The sequence below is a fragment of the Solea solea genome, chromosome 13, assembly GCF_958295425.1.
Source record: "Solea solea chromosome 13, fSolSol10.1, whole genome shotgun sequence".
Classification (NCBI taxonomy): domain Eukaryota; kingdom Metazoa; phylum Chordata; class Actinopteri; order Pleuronectiformes; family Soleidae; genus Solea; species Solea solea.
In genome coordinates this window covers 19,458,913-19,478,581 of record NC_081146.1, presented here as the reverse complement: position 1 = coordinate 19,478,581, position 19,669 = coordinate 19,458,913, and the positions used below count along the sequence as shown (strand labels likewise).

Sequence of the window (19,669 nt, the reverse complement as noted above, 5' to 3'; positions counted from 1 at the left end):
GTTTGTGACTCTGGCAGCCTGTCTCCTCCCACTTGGTCAAGCAGTTGGCTTCAGCTGTGGGAAGTCCATTTAAACCTGGTATCAGGAAGATGGCTCTCACTCGTCCCTCAGTCTCCTGTCTGGATGTCTATTGCATTTCAGGCACTCAGCAAGACTTTTGTTTTGGGTTTGGTTGTTTATTTGACATGTTGCTTTTAGTTGTAGTGGCTTTAAGTTGCAAATCACATGTTATATGCACCCAACACTTACACCTCACCACTGATTGTTGACTTTGCATATTGACATTTTTTGTGTTTAGTTTTCCAATAATTTTAGCTCCTTAAACGGATTGCTGTGTGGTCCTCCCTTCTTTGTTTTGTTCAGAACGAGAAGAACATCATGATCTGTATCTAGTATGTCCCTTCAGATTTTGACTGGTGCCAGAAACTGGGTGGATCTTAGAGACACATGAATGACAAATGATTATCACTGATGAATGTTGCTGGGAAACATTGGCTTGTGTATACAAGAAGTGGATAAACTGGTTACACTGGTTTAGGGTTTTATTAACTTCCTCTGTTTCTCTACTGGTACTACACCCCTTACAGACCACACCTTGACAAGTGAAAGGAGGCTTTGATTTGTCAGTACTATCTAATCTGCTCTTACATTTGTAACACACTTGAAATGTGTGCACCATAATCCCATTCCCTATCCTTTTGCAAACCAAACAGCTACAATGCACATATAGAAAATGAGGTCTGTTAGGAAAGGTGTATTGTACTTCCGTGCCCTATTTTGCTGTTTGTAGACCCAGTTCCACAACTGTGCAGAAAACTGCAATTGGACAAAATGAGATGTACTACTGCGATGTGTGTCATGGAACCCAAATCAGAGATGTCACTTAAAACATCAGAATTGCCTACTGTATTCATGTTAAAGTAGGCGGTGGGTTTTTTCCTTTGTTTGGACGAAAACCTGTAATCTGTAGTTTAACAGTGTCTGAACTTTCCAGTGATGATGCACGTATTAAAGGTAATGTCTCTTACTACAGAGGAAATCATAGGTGTCTAGTCAGTCCACTCCACCCTCTTAGTGGCATAAGACATTGATAATCTGCCTTTTCCTAAGGCACCCACGGTGAAAAGCATTTGAGTTTATAGTCGCTTTTTCAGCCATGAAGAGGAACAGGTTTAACATAAGTGAGAGAAGTGTCACGGGCTTTGTTCTTCTGCTTCTGTTTCATGGTTTGATGTAGTCTGTGTTCAGAGATGGTCTTGTGTATACCATGGTTGTAGTGAGCGTTTATTTGAGTTACTGTTGCCTTTCTAATGTCGGACCATTCTCTGTAGAACCTGTCTGACAAGTTTGGAGTCAACTGACTCACCTATCTACACCCATGTTGATGCTCAGATAAGCTTCAGCAGCTTGTCTTGACCATATCTACGAGCCTAAATGCATGGAGGTACTGCCATATGATCTCTGATGAGGTATATGTGCTAACAAATAAATTGAGTAGGTGTACCTAATAAAGTGGCTGATGATATGAGTATGTATTCAGGATAGATGGAATAAATTAGAATGTGCTAAGCTAGATGCTGGAATGTTGCGGCAAGTTCACTACAACTCCCATAAACTCCGTGCTCGGTTGCCTGGGTTACGTTTGACGTCACCCACCACCCACCACCCCCACCGCCTACGGGCCGTGCCTTGGACTTGTGTCATTGGAGGAAGCCCCTGTGGACTGCACTCAGCTGAAGCTCCAGACGCCAGCATCACTGCCTCCTGCTAGAATCGGGTACGGAAGAACTTACAGCTTTTTATATGCACCTTTATCTTTGCTTACATAACTATTCGGTCTTTCTAAACGTGTACAGATAGTAAAAAAAAAATAGAGATATTGAAGGAGTGTTTCTCCGAACTTGACGACGAGCGACTGCTATCGGATGAACAATGGCTAGCGTTACTACATTTTGGGATACGTGTAATTGCTGGTTTCGAATCGGGACGTCAGATAGTCAAGGAGTGTCAGGTCGAAGGTTGTCGCTCTGCTATATTGTCTATAAACTACGAGCTTGGTGACTTAAGTAATTCCTTGTTATGCCATTTTGTCAGACGTGTGCTAACCGATGTAAAAGCAGCGCATTAAGCAAATGTGACGGGAACGGATTCTCCCAGGGGCACGAGTGCGGTGGGTTGTGGTTTATCATGTAATTTCTGAGGGAATGTTATTTCAACGCTTAATAATTTAAGTCATGTGTCGTCTGTTTTGGGCCAGGTGGTTTGTTGGCAAAAGTAGCTAGAGGAGGCAATCTGCTACCGAGCTGGCGACTCATGCTAGATGTTTCCCATATCAAAGTTTTAATGTCTTGCTAATCGACTAATTACGTTATTGTTCGGTTTTAGGTAACTCCAAGCTTACACCCCGTAAGCGTGGCCCTTGAGTTAAAATAAACGATAAGTAAGTCGATTTATTTTATTTTTTCTGAGTTCTGCGTACTGAACGGGAATGCTCTTATTTCAGGAAATAGTCGACGCCATATTGGAAACGAGTCACGAGGGCCCATGAGAAAGTCGTCGTCTCAGTCAGGGCGAACTCGGACAACGGAACTATCTGGCCTTTTCGTTGAAATGTAGCGATATTTATCACAGAATGCCGACATTTAACGCTCGCCAGTCGCTCACGTTTCCGCTTGTTGGGAGAGACACAGGTAGAGAGATGGGTGTGGTGTCCTGCGCTCACGGGAGGGAGGGAGGGAGGGGTGTGCTCGAGTTTGCCCCGAAGGAAGATTCATTTCGGCGGCTGTTGAAAGAATGTGGGGTTGACGCTGTATACCAGGGGTCTCAAACTCAAATGACCTGGCGACCACTGAGCATTGGGTTCAATTCCTGGCTCTGCAAGACTATATGTGTCCTTGAGCAAGACACTTAATCTCATGCTGCAGCGTGTGAATGGGTGTGAAAGCTGGGTAAATCGCGAAACTGTAATGTAAAGCAGCTCACCAAGACTATAAAGCGCTATATAAATACAGACCATTACCACCATCCTCTGATTTTATTTGGTAATAACAAAGATAGTAAGATGATATGTAGTGGAGTAAAAGTGCATCATTCATTTAGGAAATGTAGTGGAATAAAAGTGAAAGTTGCTAAAAAATATATATAACAAAGTAAAGTACAGTATACGTGATTTTGTTTTTTTACTTAAGTACAGTAACACTGGCATTGAGTGAAAAAAACAACTGTTTAATAAGGGTGGGTGATATGAAAGTTGTATCACCATGTTCTGTTAATACAATAACAATTATTGTGATTACATTTTCACAGCACGTGTCTGTATTGATGTGGAACAATATATAGTTCACAGTTAATCTTAAAATCTAAAAATAAGTGCCATTACTTCCCTTATCCATTTGAGGCGTGTATGTCCATCAGTATTTCAATATCATTAAACACTAAATTGTGAACATTTCCACTAAATAAAGGACACTGGGAGAACATCTATTTATGTAAATATTTAGTCTATATTTTTGTGTCTGATACCACAAAACTCCATTTATGACCCACGATGCTGTTACATTTCAAAGACATAAGTCTCCAGCTGTGTAACAAATATTTTTCTCCCAAAATTTGAAATGAACAGCCCAAACGTGACTCAGCTAAAATGCTGATTGCTGATTTTTATTAACATTTTTATAATATGTGCAGTGAAGCATGCAACATGCTTGGATTTTACATTTTAATCTGTCGGATATCCAATCCAGTTACTTTGGACATATTTTTCATATTTTGCCAACTTGTATATTTATATTATCCTTAACATTTAATTTGGTGTCCTGTTATTATGCTATCCTCCAGGACACAAATATGGAGAGAAGTTGGTGAACTAAACATTAGTGAACATTTTTAATTAATTTTTTATTAATAGACATTGTTCTTCTCTTTCCTTCCTCCCTTTAGGGGTGGCCGCGGGTCATCTGCCTTATAATTATTGTTAAACGAAAACTCACTTGACTCTCGCGAGAACAGGTGAACGCCACATAGTGCACCCTGAGCAATGATTATTCTGGGCCTGTCGTTGCGCCTTTCAAAGTGTGAATCTCACGGCTTCACAATGGCAGTTCGTTTTGTAACTGGAAGACACGTCATTTTTGTATTCACTTGCGCTCCATCATTTCCTTGTAACTTTATGGAGGGCAGCAAGCTACTTCAGAGAGTCCAATCAATCCTTTTTGGCCCAAGTATTATAGGATTCATTGTTCCATGATGTTGTGAATGAGGACTGTTGGTGTAACAGAGGACACAAGGGATAGGGCAAGATGGAGGTAGATGAGCCACTGTAGTGATCCCTAAAGGGAAAAGCCGACGAATGAAATGAAAGAGGATAATGGTGGCCAACTATAACGAAATAACCCAAAAACAAACTTTGTATGTATCACACTTCAAGTCAATTGAATAGTTCATGTTATAAATGAATGAATGAATAGTGTATGTGTACTATGAATGAATAGTGTATGTGTATAGAAGAATTATTTTGTTGCAATAATTTATTAATTTCCCTCTCTTTACATGTTGAAAAATAGTTTCCACTCGCTTTTGCTCAACACATGCAGTGCAAATTAAAATGCAGCCCTTGCTACTCACTTGACCTTAACTGGTGTATTTTCTCTACTTCATCCAGTTATCAGCCATGGAAGACGACTTAACTCTCTTGGTGGCAAAGGCCAGGGTGGCTGAACAGGCTGAGCGCTATGATGACATGGCGGACATTATGAAGACGGTAACGGAAAAAAAACTATGCCTGGTAGATGATGAGCGTAACCTCCTGTCAGTGGCCTACAAAAATGTGGTGGGTGCTCGTCGGTCTTCATGGCGTGTGGTGTCCAACTTAAGCCTCAATGAAGAAAAGAAGAATATTGCCAAAGAATACCAGGAAAAGATTGAGAATGAGCTGGAAAAGATCTGCAACGAAGTGCTGGTGAGATTGCAAATACCACAACTGGCTTTATCTGTTAAGGCAATATCTTTGTCATTATACGTAGTTTGGACACCTGGTCAAAATTTCTTAAGTTTTTTAATGGTTGGCCCTAGCATTGTTAGGTTCAGTCACTTCATTAATATCCACTTTTCTATTTTCCTTCATCAGTGAATTATGTATTATTTTATTTATTTTTACGCACATTGTGCACAGTACATTTTTATATATTGGAATGTAATCTTAAAATTGTTGTTATTCTAACAGTCTTGTTTGTTTTCTGCCACAGAAACTCTTGGATGACATTCTCATTAAAAATGCCGCTGACACACAAAGCAAAGTCTTCTACTTGAAAATGAAAGGAGATTACTATCGCTACTTGGCTGAGATGCAGAAGAATAAGGAAGGTGGGCATTTTTTTTTAAACTTCTTTCATATTTCTGTTTTTGGTGGTGGTTTATTTAATTTAAAGAAAGGGGTTTGTCGTTGTCAGAGATGCATGTTATCTTATTCTGTAAAATCTTGATAGCCATTCTGATAGTCAATAGAGTCTGGAGTGAAAGAAAAAAGTTGGTGTCTGTAGCCCTTGCAATACTGAAACATGATCAATCATTACACTATTGCTCAAGATTAATAGTGGATATTAAAGCACAGTGCCTGCGTTTTGATCTCGTAAAGGTGCAGCTCAGAGGCCACTTCATGTAGCTTCACTTCAAGGCATTTTTACTTATCTTCCTTCTAAGGCCACATCTACACGGAAACAGCAAAAAGCCAAAAACAATCTTTATCTTTGTTTCAGGAGGTATCTCCGTCCACACTGAACCCTCTAAAACGACTCAAAAAGCTACAGTACATATGCAAGCACTGTAGTTGTGGTGTAACGTTACACCAAAAAACAGAAGAAGAGGCTGTATTTAGATTCCGTCATATTAATGCTATATTTTTCTTTCAGACACAATGAATTCTTCAGAGGAGGCCTACAAGGCGGCCTTTGAGAGTTGCAAAGAAATGGCACCAACACACCCAATTCGACTTGGTCTTGCCCTCAATTTCTCAGTTTTCTACTATGAGATCTGTGGAGAAACACAAAAAGCCTGTAAACTGGCCAAAGAGGTAATGTATTCACACCACATACTGTAACTGTATAATGTTTAATGCTAATATTTTATATCTTGCATTCATTTTTGCAAGAGGACTAACCTAAAAACACATCTTCGTTCTTCTGCCACAGAACTGCAGTTAAAATGTGTTTTTTATTCTTGTAGGCTTTTGATGAAGCTATTGCAGCGCTCGACAAATTGCCTGAGGATACATACAAAGACAGTACACTAATCATGCAGCTACTGAGAGACAACTTGACAGTAAGTTTAGTTTTGACTGCAACCAGTTATTTTCTTCTGAATGGCCTTATATTGTATAATATGTGATGGTTAATTGGTTCCATTTCAGCACTTCTCTCTCTTGCCTCTCTTTCACATATACTGTACATTGACCCAGCAATGGCACAGCCACCAGGGGCAACCAGAGGTTTAAATATACTGGTCAATAACACTTCAAAATGTGGACTCCACCATGTCTTACAGATCTGTAGCTTCTCAGAATCCTTGTTATTTTCTGTACTGAACCCCAGGATATTCCGTTTACCCCTATGGGTTTTAAGAGTTCATACTAGTGCTATTGGGGTGATACTTAAGTTGTAGCTAAGGATGTAACAGAATTTGTATTTCTGCTCTCCACCAGAGAGATGTCACTCTGCTCTGAGAGTCGAGTCGCGTCTGTTGTTTGGGTTTAAAACACTAATCTTGGAATACACAACTGCACTGCCTCCTCTCTCTCACTTGACCTCTAACTCATGCTCTTGCATGAAAAACAGAAATACTGTTGTATTTTGTGAAACCGTTTAAAATTAGGGGATTCACAATTCTCCAAATCCTTGATTTGATTCTCAATCTTTTTTTCTGTCTTTTAGCTCAGGTGGGTCTGCCATTTTTAGACTACTCTCGTTTAGTCTAGGATCAGGTCTAGGTCATGATAACAATTTAATTTTTTAATTCCCATTTCGATAACCTACATGGTGTCTTGAGTAATAATGTCCATTATTTGTACCACACTAAGGCCTCATTGTCAAATTTGAATAATTTAATAACCATATGAATGTAACAATAACCAGTCAATTGGAAACTAACTGTAAAAGGAATAGAAGTCACAGAGAGTCTCTGTGTTGCTCTGAAGATCCAGCACTGACATGGAAGGCACCACCTTTCGTAGCATAGTTCCAGTACGCTAATTAAATTCTTGAATCCAGGGTTTTCCACCACTGAATAAGAGATAGTCCTTTATTTGTCCCGCAGTGGGGAAATTTGCATTGTTACAGCAGCAAGACAGTAAAGATAAAGATAGTAAGTAATAAACATGCATTACAAAAAGAAAATTACAATATACTAAGATATTAACACTTAGGCTATAAATCTTAGTTAAAGATAGAATGTTGAATGTACATTATAGACAGCAGAATATACACAGTATGGACTTGAAATTTACAGTATAAATATGTATAGGTAGTATGTAAAGGTATATTGCACTTGTGAAAAATGTACAGTATATTGCACATGTAATTTACAGTGTATTGCACATGGAAGGGAGGAATGAGGAGCCTGGTAATGTGTGGTCTACTGCGAGCAGTGCTTGTTGTACAGTCTAACAGCTGCAGGAAGGAACGACCTGCGAGACCGCTCCTTCAGACATTTAGGATGTTTCAGTCTGTTACTGGAGGAGCTGCCCAGCTCTGTGATGGTGTCCTGCAGGGGTGGGAGAGATTGTCCATCAGAGATGATAGCTTGGTAGCCATTCTCCTCTCTCCCACCACCTCCACTGGGTCAAGGGGACATCCAAGGACAGAGCTGGCTTTTTTAATCAGTCTGTACAGCCTCTTCCTGTCCGCAGCTGTGATACTACTGCCCCAGCAGACCACTCCATAAATAATGTCTGATGCCACTACCGAGTCATAGAAGGTCTTAAGGAGTTCATCAGACATGAATAAGGTGACATGTCTGATGCTAGTTTCGCTCCAAAGGAGGATGGATGAGTTGCCTGTGTTAACAGAGTTGTTTTCGTAGTTACTTTTTATGATGCAGGAGATGAGATGTCCTGTGCTTTGCCACACACACATAACAGGCTTATACGCCATGGTTTTCTTGTCATTGTCAACAAAACTCGGAACACAAAATATTTCCACGACAGTGATTTCAGGGAAGCAGCAGGGGGTCCCCAATCGGCAGTTGCCGTGGTTAATATTAGTTGGAAGCAACTTCAGGTTAGCAAGAGAAGTTAACGTGTTGTGCTACAGTGACCACAACCTGGTTTTTCCCCCTCTGGCATTGGGGTTAAATCTTCGATACCACCTTTGCTTTCAAAGGTCGAGCTCGTAACATTTTCAAAAATATCGACATAGATTTTTGATCATAGCGTCCAGAACTAGTGTCTGCTCACTTTGTTTTAGAAAACATAACCCAAACTGACCCGTAACTATCCTTTAAAATATAAAAGATTATTTTGTGCCATGTCCTGCTCTGACTCCGCATGTTGTGTGTCCTCAGCTTTGGACCTCTGAAGGCCAGGGTGAAGGAGACGATACAGAGGAGGCCAGAGATCAAGGAGATCAAAGAGATCAAGAATGAGCCTGACCTCTATTGGCATCCCAGTCTGCCTGCCGTCGTCCCAGCTCATCTATATCATAAACATCAACACTGAGACCACCTCACCTGCAGCAGTGTTGTCTCTTTCCATCTTTTGTTTAATTTAGGAGTCTCAACACTCATCTTTCTCCTATCTGTTTCCTCTTTTGTAGTAACTGTGGAGAAAGACGGTTAGTTTATTGTCGGGTGGGGTCCATGTGGAAGGGGTTAGTATTCAGGGTTGCTTGCCTGTCTGCTGAGCTATTATTTTGTGCGTGGGAGCAATAGTGACATTGTAGTATAAAGGTTTGGGAGAAAGGTGTTTGACTCATGAATCATGCAGCAGGTTGAGTTTCTGGAGTCAGACAAATTGTTATACTGTATGTAATCTATTCATATTAACTGTATTTTTCTTTATTAGCACCATTTTTGATGACAAACCTGTTCTTTCACAAAATCACAAGTTGGCATGTCACACCTGAGCAAACAGCAGCACTTGGTGTGCTTGGCAAGAAGAATGACATGAATGACAGCGGAGGTAAAGACAGTGGAAGAAGTGATGGGGACAGCTGGACAAAGGAAAAGATTTTGTTGGAACACAGTTTACATTCCATTAACTTCAGTTCAGTTTTCTTGATCATCTGGTTATGTTTTTGGGTGATGTGCTTTTTTTTTTAATTTTGTTGTTCGTTTCGACATTTTTGATTAAAAGTGCACACAAACTTGTTATTGCTGTTTTTTATAAGTTCAGCAGTAAGGAAATCAAACATGCTTAATCAGGTTTTTTTTTTTTCAAATTAAGATTTTGTTAGTCTGTTTTCCTCTGTCATTACTTGTCTAAACAGACAGGTCTTGGAGACATATGGTGGATTTTTTGTCTGGCTGGCTAGCTTTGTTGGTGTCTTTGGAATTTTCATACAGAACTGCTAATTTGGGAGAAATGTGTACTTTCATCCAAGTGGAATAAAATTTAAAAAAGAAAAAATCAAGTTGTCTTGTGTTAAATTGATGGACTGGTAGTCTCAAGTGGTGTCACAGCCTGACATTTTTCTTTCACAAAGTTTAGGCTCCTGTGTTGCCTGAGGATAGGAGAGGAATGATTAGGCTAATTTACATAAGTAGTTCCCAGTGGCAGTTGCTGGTCTTTGAAATGGGAAGCTTATTTCTGGCCTAGTTACTGATACATAAATTCTGCAAATGAACTAGAACAAGAAAATTATGTAAAACTGAGATGCTATAATATTGTTTTTATTTATACTGTATATGTACAAATGAAAATAGTCTATATTGCCGAAATAAAATAACGACGGACTTGCCTTGCAAAATCCACACAGGATTGAGGCAGCTCCGCTGTCATGTATGTTTCTGCAGAGCTATCAATAAAAAGATGCTTCTGCTTCTCAGACAGTTCCTCCAATCATCATGCAGAAGCCCAGTGTCTGAACACCCGCCCATTGCTTCATTGACCCCAAGAGAAGCTGAGATTCCGTGGAAATGACGTTTTTGTTGCATTTGTCCAAATCGAACTCACCACCGTGAAAACAAATCTATTCTGTGTTGTCCCATAGACAGTTAAAGCTGCTACAGGGATATGAAAATCACGTAAGACGTCATCTGCGATAAACAGCTGATTCTGAACAAACTAATGACACATTCAATTGCATTCTAGTGCACATTTAGTATTGAAATGTAAATACAACACAGTACTATTTGACAACATTTTAGAGGAAGCTGAGCTTCCCTTGTCTTAGAGCAATCACCACTGGTTTGATGCCACAAAATGTCAAAACATAAGTGTTGATATGGAACAATATATAACTCAAGAAAAATGTATGTATGGTGTAAAATTAATCTTTGCAAAAATAATAATACAGCAATAACTCATTGTAACGTCATATTGAGTGGTGGGCCATAGGAAATCGACTAGAGGGCCGCTTGTGACCCATGGACCGCAAGTTTGAGCTGCATTAGACATAACGCGTGTATGCAACTACTAGCATCTAGCGGTGATAAGTTGACTCGCATGTTCTGTGTTGTAGACACCAGGATGTGCTCAGTTACTTGAATAATCAATAAGCCATAGATTACAACACATTTTTTTTAAAATACTGGGAAATAATGGAAATAATTTAAACGAATTGAGAAGACAGATCAAAGGCAGGAAAGGTTAAAAATCATACACAGATCAAAGGTAACAGCACGAGTAGTGAATGTAAAGACACACACACACGACAGGAGGATTCAGCATTTTCTGGGGAAATACTGCAAAAAAGGTGCAAAGAAAGACCACCAATTCATATTCTCATAATAATCATACTTTTATTTTACACCGGCTGTACACCGAGATGTGTAACACCAGTTGTGTGATGCTTTCCTCAGCTGTTTCCGCTAATATATAATATCGCGAGATGTATGACGTCAACCTTCGTGGCAAACGCGCAACAGTTTTCGACTGCAATCGGGAACAACCTCTACCGACCTTCCTTTCATTCCCGTAATCCGTCTGCGTAGGGTGTGCTCCGGAGCTAGTCTCGGCACACATTTTATTATTATGAAACAAACCAAAAGCTAGAGCGCACACGCAGACATATTTTTATAAGAAAAAAAAAAAAAAATCGGTGAAGCAGGATTTAAATTTGCCAAACCTAGCAACGCGACGAAGATAAAACGAAAGACGGGACCAGAGGAACGGTAGCACGTTAGTTAGCGTCATTGTCGAAAGCGTGTGTGTTAGCGCCAGCCACTTCTAATTTGAATTTATTTTTCCCTTTTAGGGCTTTGCCATTCTAGTTATCGTTATTGACGAGGGTATTTGCTTCGTTTACTGTCGGCGATTCATCTTACTCGCCACGAAAGAGTAAACATTTAAACTGAAGCGTGTGAGCTACATCGATTAGGCCACGTTCCGACATCTTGCCAATCAAGCTAACTAGCCCACGTTGCTAACTATTAGCATTGGGTTCTGTGCTTGGTTTTTCGCAAGTGAACGCGAAAAAAGCCACAATACATACGACGTGTATTGGCTAAGCTTTTAAACAAGACACGCCGATCTATAGTAGAGTTACAACTGTATTACCCGAGATCAAGCGTCGTTCACCATGAATCCCAGCGCGCCTAGCTACCCCATGGCCTCCCTCTATGTGGGAGACCTGCACCCGGACGTTACCGAGGCCATGCTCTACGAGAAATTCAGCCCGGCGGGACCCATTCTTTCCATCAGAGTGTGCAGAGATATGATCACCCGCCGATCCCTGGGCTATGCCTACGTCAACTTTCAGCAGCCTGCAGACGGTAGGTATATTGCAGATATTAGACGAGAGACAGGCTGCACGTGGCACCATCTCACTTCCATATCACTCATCATCATGCATGACATGCTAACATCTGTTCAATGTGACACTGATGACGTTTAGTCTGTATGTATGCCATCTAGACTATGTCGTACATATTTCATGATGTTTTCCATGAAACAATATATAGAGATCTTCAGAACTTGCACCAGGATAACGTGACCGTCGAGAAAACGTGTTTTATAAAATAATAGAACGGCTAATGTCTTATGAAATGTGAAATAGCAGACTGGAGTTGGAACAATTATTGCAGCATTTATATATAATTAAATATACATACTTCAATATATATTTAAGTAATTTGCAAACAAACTGAAAGCACACAACTATGAATGTGTAAAATGTTTCTCAGTCTTATAAATGTTAGTTAGTTGTTTTGCTTCCAAAAAAATGTGTCAAAGGTATTATCTGCAATAATTACATTTTTTAGAAATGTAAGGATGTTAAGTGTATTATTACTTTACATTGTCAATAGTTTAGTCAATGGTTTTCAAAGCCACATGAGGGGTTTTATGTAGGCCGCCATTGAGCTGCAAAGGCTTCCATAGGCCCTCCGTGGTAAATGGAGGGGAGAGCAGAGCAGTCTAGTGTTTGTTACAATCTTCACTCTAACCATTAGTTGTCACTGATTATTGCATCCCAGGAGAGGTTATGTAAAGTGGGTATAGAAGGATAGTGTTTTGGCTCACCACTTTGTACCACACTTGGAAAGATAATTGTTCTACTTGGTGCATTAAAGGCCCAGGGTGGAAATGTGGTAAATCACTGTCAGTTACCACAGTCTGTCACTGCATCAACTTAAAATTGTGTGTAACACGTAAGAAGTTTCATCTGGACGATGCTGAGTTACCACTGTCGGTCTGGAGTTCTGCAAAACCACAGTTTCTAATCTGTGGGCACACGGGTCCTGAGGTGGAGGAAGAGATGGGACCTTCTAGACAAAGGATGGAAGCAATGTTCTCATGTCTGTGGCTCTTCCCGGTTCTCCCTTCTCCTCACTTGCAGCTGTTGATGAGAACACTGAGGCAGTAGCCGTAAATACTAGGCTTTGTGTGAAAGGTGTGGATAGAGTTTACATCAGGGAACAGCTCCAGAGTTCACTTGCAAGTGGTCGGAGACCACCTCTCCAGCTGACCAGAGTTTGGTTGCTAGGTCCAGGTCAGAGGTCTCTGACTACACTCACACTGACCCAAACAAACAGTACTGAGGCAGGTTTCGGTATAACTGCGCTAAACAGGCTGGTGTGAATGTGCCCTAAAACCTTTACTTTATGCTAAAATCAATCTAACTATTTCTGACATTTACATCCACAAATTGTCTTTTTGTATGGTGTCATGTCTGAATTATTGAATATTCCAGGAGAGAACAAGTGTCAGATGTTTTATCTTTTTTTTTTTTTCAGCTGAGCGAGCCCTGGACACTATGAATTTCGATGTGATCAAAGGCAGGCCCCTACGCATCATGTGGTCTCAGCGTGACCCCTCATTGAGGAAGAGTGGAGTGGGCAACATCTTCATCAAGAACCTGGACAAGTCTATTGATAACAAGGCTCTCTATGACACCTTCTCTGCCTTTGGAAACATCCTTTCCTGCAAGGTAGGCAAGGCAGTATTCATTTTCTCTGCATATGTTTGCGAGTGCTGTAGGCCACTACTTTGCATGTCTAAAGATTGTGGTGAGTTCAAGCTGACTGTTTCTGCATTGCATGATGTTCAGGGTTGTTGTTGACATGATCAAATCTTCCTTTTCCAAGGTGGTTTGTGATGAAAATGGCTCAAAGGGTTACGGCTTTGTGCACTTTGAGACCCACGAAGCTGCTGAACGGGCCATTGAGAAAATGAATGGCATGTTGCTCAATGACAGAAAAGTGTAAGTGGGACTACATTTATCCTCATTGTTTAATTTTAGGGAGTGTTTGATTAACATGAATTTTACATCTAATCAAAAATTTGTGTCTTGTGTTTAACTGCATCTTGACCACAAACTCGCCTTCCACCCTTGCCAAAGTCATTTGAGATTTATATTAAATCCTGTCAGGACTCTAAAGTGTGACATTTGGTTTGCAAATGTCACCATAAATGTTATGAGTGAGCACTAGTGCACCTAACATTTGGTATAGCTACACCTTTGATTTTATCCTGTCTTGCACTCACGGAAGGATAGCATCACGGTCAAAACCAGTCTAAGACAGCCATGGTGTCACTGTTTGTTTTTTTTGACAGAACTTACACATGAGTTATTTGTTTCTGGTTGTCTGAAATTCCATGCCACTGTATCTTTTTTTTGTGACAGCAGGGTGGGGACTATATTTGCTACACTAGACCACACAACACTGTATCTGTGCAACACCATACAATTAACACAAATTTTAATGTATATGGGAAATGACAAAAAGGCTGAAGACGTGTTGAAAAATGTGGGTGCACCTAAATAAAAGTCTGTAGCCCTGCCAATTAAGATTGATCAAGGTCATGTTTGGTAGCAGAAATATACTGAAGGACAAGTCACAATTGAGTGACTGCCTTTAGCAGATGTTCAAGGTCAGAAGATTTCTAGATGTCAAGATAAGGGTTATTTAATGTCCCTTCTTTCCATATACCTTCTTAACCTGCAGGATGAGCTGATTAACTTCGCAATGACACCAAAGCCACTGCAAGAACTCAATATTTGCAGCTTAAACCAGGGAAAACCTATGATCATTGCTGCCTCTGAAAATAGTTTCTGTTCCTATCAGGATCTGATTAAAAGTTTTTTTTGACCATTTCAAAATCTGAAGTCACTGCAATTTTTAAGACGCTTTAAAAACTGTCCCACTTCACAATTGTGAATCATAACTTCATTCTAATACAGTTTGATGTCGTTATCCTTTCACACATGATCAGCACCTTATAGTTGCCAGTGGATAATTCAGCTAGTGTGTATTGATTTGGTATTAATTGGCAGATTCAAAACTTTTGTTACACCATCTGTGACTTGTGCTAAAATTCTCATAACTTGACCAACAGATTTGTTGGACGATTTAAATCGCGCAAAGAGAGGGAAGCTGAGCTTGGAGCACGTGCCAAAGAGTTTACCAATGTTTACATCAAGAACTTCGGGGAGGACATGGATGACGAGAAACTGAGAGAGTTGTTTAACCAATATGGTAAGCTGATGAGACAGTATAACATGTATGTTTCCATCTTACTTTGGCCTAATAAAAAAGTTAACTAAGCTGCTATTTGTTTTAGGGCCTACACTCAGCATCCGGGTAATGACTGACGAGAGTGGCAAATCCAAGGGATTTGGCTTTGTGAGCTTCGAGAGACACGAAGATGCACAGAAGGTATCAAACACATCCTGGGGTGTTTCTGTAACTTGATGTTTTTGGTTCAATAGAAAAATTGCTCTTGCTTTAGCTTCTTTCATTGGAAGTCTGCTAACATTGCTAATTTCATTGTAGGCCGTAGATGACATGAACGGTAAAGAAATGAATGGGAGACAGGTGTATGTGGGTCGAGCACAAAAGAAAGGGGAGCGCCAGAATGAGCTCAAGCGCAAATTCGAGCAGATGAAACAAGACCGCATGACCAGATACCAGGTTTGTTGGCCTTCATCACCTCTATTCTGCAGAAGATGTTACAGGGCTCATTTTTAGCAGCCCAAGTCTCATTGTCACTTTTGAAACACCAGGGAGTCAATCTATATGTAAAAAACCTGGATGATGGGCTGGATGACGAGCGCCTGCGAAAAGAATTCTCTCCATTTGGAACCATAACAAGTGCAAAGGTAAACATTTCAAGATGAATTTTTGATGTTGAATGCACTCGCATCAAATTTCTTTGATTTGACATACATTTATGGCTGTTAAAAAGACAAATATTGAAAATAAATGCTTTCCTCTTGATAGGTGATGATGGAGGGTGGCCGCAGCAAAGGCTTTGGCTTTGTGTGCTTCTCTTCCCCAGAAGAGGCCACTAAAGCTGTAACAGAGATGAATGGGCGTATTGTTGCTACAAAGCCACTGTATGTGGCCCTTGCCCAGCGCAAGGAGGAGCGTCAAGCCCATCTCACAAACCAGTACATGCAGAGGATGGCCACTGTCCGCGCTGTGCCCAATCCTGTCATCAACCCATACCAGCCTGCCCCACCCTCAGGCTATTTCATGGCAGCTATACCTCAGGTGAGTCATCTTTGTATGAATAAATTCATGGATGATATAGAAAATGCTAAACTGAGTCTCACCATCAGTGATACATGTTTCGCTTTCCTCCTTGTCAGGCTCAGAACCGTGCTGCTTACTACTCTGCAAACCAGCTGGCACAGCTCCGCCCAAGCCCACGCTGGGCTACTCAAGGAGTGCGTCCTCAACGTAAGTGATCACATATTTGTATGGATGTTGTAGATTTGAGAAATGGTAAAGTCTCAAGCTGCCCGTGTCTTGCCTGGCTTGACTGTGTAGCAGAGCTCACTGACAGTGAAAAGTCCCAATCTAAATAAGTAACAATCTGGTAGTGGTGCTATCACTTGAAACAGGTCTTGCATATTTTAGGACTTTCAGCATGAAATATCTGAGAATAATGGAAATGCCAGCTAGGTCTTGCCTCTACTTTCCTATTGGTTCACTTCTTTGTCGTGTTAAAACCAATACTTTCCTTGTATAGCGCAAATACAACGCTCTATTGGCATGGTGTAAAATAATTTCCTCAAAAAAAAAATTTCACCCACATCTTTTTCTGCACTGAACTTGATGTTTGCGTCACTTGGTGTACACCAAATTGCAGTCTGCACATCAAAGAATGTGTCAGAGTAGTCTTAGTCGGTTTGAGGCACATTTGATTTGGTCATGAACCCAAAGTCGGACATAAGAGTTAGTGTTTGCTGGCTTAAAGATTATTCAAAATCAACACAAAGTGTTTATTTTCACAGCTTTGTTTTCCAGAGTTGCATTTTTATATGTACATAACACTTCCCATGACTTGAAATACTTGATGTATAAATAGGATTTTACCAATTCTAGGAATTACTCATTCTTGAACCTCCTGACATAAATTCTGTGTGATAATAACAAATTGAAGTGTGACCATTTAGCCGTCTCCCACTTGTATCAAAAGAACGTCAATGTAACTTTTTATTGTGGATCTCTTTGTTCAGACTTCCAAAACATGCCCAATGCAGTGCGCCCATCAGCTCCCAGGCCCCAGGCTTTCAACACCATCCGTCCCACCGCCACCACCAACACCCAGGTGCCACGTATGATGGCTTCCCAGAGAATGCGTAAGTATTTCACAACACAAGAATCTGTTATATTGTTCTCTGCGACTTCCCGTTTACCATTTTATAGTTTTACAAAATGGTTAACAGTGCCATTTTCTCTTTCCTCTCCATAGCCACGCAGGCCATGAGCCAGCGCCCTGCCAGTGCTTCAGCCACTGCTGCCCCAGTGCGTACCATGCCCCAGTACAAATATGCTGCCGGTGTGCGCAACCCTCAGCAGCACATGCCCTCGCAACCACAAGTCCCCATGCAGCAGGTGAGAATCCCATCCCATTTATCTTCCCCAAAAATATCTAGGTTTCTGTCTGCAAAGTAATGGAACATGATCTGTATCTTATGTTAAGTGTGGTTGGCTGGAACTGGCACAACCAGTTGCTAGTATAGGAATACATTACTCTTTATTTACTCAACAAGTCAACTTGAATATTCATTTTATGTGAGGAGAACGTCAAGTTAATCTTACTTACTACATACTTGGCTAGAATATCTCTTAACTCCTCATCCTTGTTTCTCTATCTTTAGCCTGCTGTCCATGTTCAAGGACAGGAGCCTCTGACTGCCTCCATGCTGGCTGCTGCCCCTCCTCAGGAACAGAAGCAGATGCTGGGTTAGTACTAAACCTCAATTCAAGGACCTTAAACCAACACTGTTGTTTTGGGAAAACTTGCAAACTTTGTTCTGGTTTTGTACATTTTAACTCAAAGGGTATTGTATATGATATGATTGTTTTAATTGTTCTTTTTCAGGTGAGCGTCTCTTCCCCCTTATCCAGAACATGCACCCCAGCCTGGCGGGCAAGATTACTGGAATGCTTCTGGAGATCGACAACTCTGAGCTTCTTCACATGCTTGAGTCACCTGAGTCACTGCGCTCAAAGGTTGATAGCTAAATACTAAAATAACTGTTTGGATTAGCCATCATGCATTTTGAATTTGCTCAATTTTAAAATCATTGTCTTTTAAATGTCTGTTTCTGGTTGCTTTGTAGCATCTTCACAAAGCAGTGGCTGTAATTGAACAGTGTAGCTTCAATTTGAAATTATATGAAGCCTGAGAAGGAATCACAAGCAGTGATGCATTCCATGTTGTTTCAGGTTGATGAGGCTGTTGCTGTGCTTCAGGCCCACCAGGCCAAGGAGGCTGCTCAGAAGTCGACCACCCCTGCAGTTGTTCCTAATGTTTAAGGTGTGTGTACATCAAAGGAGTTGTGTTCTCATGATAATTATGGTTGAGATTTTAGAAACGTATGGATTTCTGTGTATGTATCAACATTTTTCTCTTTCTTACAGATCGAGCATTTTGAAACCTGCTTCACCGATGGAAAAAGAAAAAAAAAATTAAACATTGAAAAACCTAAAACTCTGAAAACATCGCAAAATGATAAATTATTTCTTAAAAAAAGAAAACAATTGACTCTGCCAGGTCTAGGGATGGTTTGACTAGACCTTGATCATAAACAAAAATTTGTATAAAAAAAAAAGCAAAATAGAGAAAAGTGAATTAATGAATTTGAATGCATTCCTCTGTTTTATGTCATTTTACTGTGTCTGTGCTCAGAATATCAGCCATGATCAAGAAGGTGGTAGCTGAGCGTTTGGAGAGGTGATTTGTATCGTGAACTACTGGCTGTAATAAATTCTCATTCAAATTATTTGACTCGGTGTGATTGTACACTTAATTCTGTGACGTAATTTGTGTAAAATTTCTATGAAATAATTTGGCAGAATGAAGATGAAATAACACTTAATGTTGAAGTGCCTTTCAGATTTATAATGTAGAAGGAACTGAGTCAGCTCTACAGAGGCTGCCATTTTGGGACTACCATGTTTTTACAATTACCCACAGTTTAACATTTTGGGGTTTGATGCCAAGTAAATGCTGTATAGGTTCTCCAATACATTTAGAAGGGAGGGGAGAAGTAAGGAAATTTTAGCTGCAACACGCAACTTCACCAAATATTTTACACACTGCACCTTGCTGCAAGGGTTACTGTTCAGTGAAAACAATTTTATACTTTTGCTTCTCCCTTTAGGGGTCGCCACAGTGGATCATCTGCCGCCATCTTATCTAAGCAAGCCACACATCATAGCAGGTCTCATACGGCCTCGCCGACTTTCACTTTTGTTCCTATCCTTCTGTCACCCATCACCCCTGACATGCCACCCTACCTGTTCAGTCTTCCTCACTTCTCCTGTGCACTGTCCATTTGGATGTTTGACCCCTGGGTATTTAAACTCAAACAGCTGCCAAATTAACTGTTAGTGTGTTGGTCTTAAAGGTTGCAACATAAAGCATGACAGTCTTAGGGAAAACACTACCTTGTCCACATGGTGTCAGTGTCACTCAGATGGTTACTCTGCACAGTGAACTGAGGAACTGAACACCTTCAAAAGGAAGAGTCAGGACACATTTCAGCAGCACTACTTTTGGAACTTT

At 40.5% G+C, this 19,669-nt stretch overlaps 2 protein-coding genes across 4 annotated transcripts; both read left to right on the top strand.

Annotated features, from left to right (window-relative positions):
* Window positions 1-1,647: 1,647 nt before the first annotated feature.
* On the top strand, window positions 1,648-9,571 carry LOC131471289 (14-3-3 protein beta/alpha-like). Of its 3 annotated transcripts, XM_058647785.1 has the most exons (7): window positions 1,726-1,777; window positions 2,386-2,440; window positions 4,661-4,957; window positions 5,244-5,361; window positions 5,907-6,067; window positions 6,220-6,315; window positions 8,551-9,571. In XM_058647785.1, exons 3-7 carry the CDS (start codon window positions 4,670-4,672, stop codon window positions 8,629-8,631), a joined length of 744 nt encoding a protein of 247 aa, XP_058503768.1. In that variant the 5' UTR covers window positions 1,726-1,777; window positions 2,386-2,440; window positions 4,661-4,669; the 3' UTR covers window positions 8,632-9,571. The 3 variants fall into 3 exon arrangements, with proteins under 3 accessions (XP_058503767.1, XP_058503768.1, XP_058503769.1); XM_058647784.1 differs by lacking the exon at window positions 2,386-2,440 and having other exon boundaries at window positions 1,648-1,777; XM_058647786.1 differs by lacking the exons at window positions 1,726-1,777; window positions 2,386-2,440 and adding an exon at window positions 2,147-2,170.
* Window positions 9,572-11,104: 1,533 nt separating this feature from the next.
* On the top strand, window positions 11,105-18,884 carry LOC131471537 (polyadenylate-binding protein 1A). Its single transcript, XM_058648139.1, has 15 exons — window positions 11,105-11,919; window positions 13,381-13,574; window positions 13,732-13,847; window positions 14,984-15,123; window positions 15,209-15,303; window positions 15,421-15,558; window positions 15,651-15,746; window positions 15,868-16,140; window positions 16,239-16,329; window positions 17,112-17,234; window positions 17,348-17,490; window positions 17,757-17,841; window positions 17,981-18,111; window positions 18,328-18,418; window positions 18,523-18,884. Exons 1-14 carry the CDS (start codon window positions 11,727-11,729, stop codon window positions 18,415-18,417), a joined length of 1,908 nt encoding a protein of 635 aa, XP_058504122.1. The 5' UTR covers window positions 11,105-11,726; the 3' UTR covers window position 18,418; window positions 18,523-18,884.
* Window positions 18,885-19,669: the final 785 nt, after the last annotated feature.

What these genes read in the sequence shown, in the direction of transcription:
- LOC131471537 (XM_058648139.1), top strand. Translation starts at nt 11,727, where the DNA reads ATGAATCCCAGCGCGCCTAGCTACCCCATGGCCTCCCTCTATGTGGGA. An exon ending in CTTTCAGCAGCCTGCAGACG is followed by an intron (nt 11,920 to 13,380) that starts GTAGGTATATTG and finishes TTTTTTTTTCAG; the next exon opens with CTGAGCGAGCCCTGGACACT. An exon ending in ACCGCATGACCAGATACCAG is followed by an intron (nt 15,559 to 15,650) that starts GTTTGTTGGCCT and finishes TTGAAACACCAG; the next exon opens with GGAGTCAATCTATATGTAAA.
- LOC131471289 (XM_058647784.1), top strand. Translation starts at nt 4,670, where the DNA reads ATGGAAGACGACTTAACTCTCTTGGTGGCAAAGGCCAGGGTGGCTGAA. An exon ending in CCTGTAAACTGGCCAAAGAG is followed by an intron (nt 6,068 to 6,219) that starts GTAATGTATTCA and finishes TTATTCTTGTAG; the next exon opens with GCTTTTGATGAAGCTATTGC. An exon ending in TACTGAGAGACAACTTGACA is followed by an intron (nt 6,316 to 8,550) that starts GTAAGTTTAGTT and finishes GTGTGTCCTCAG; the next exon opens with CTTTGGACCTCTGAAGGCCA.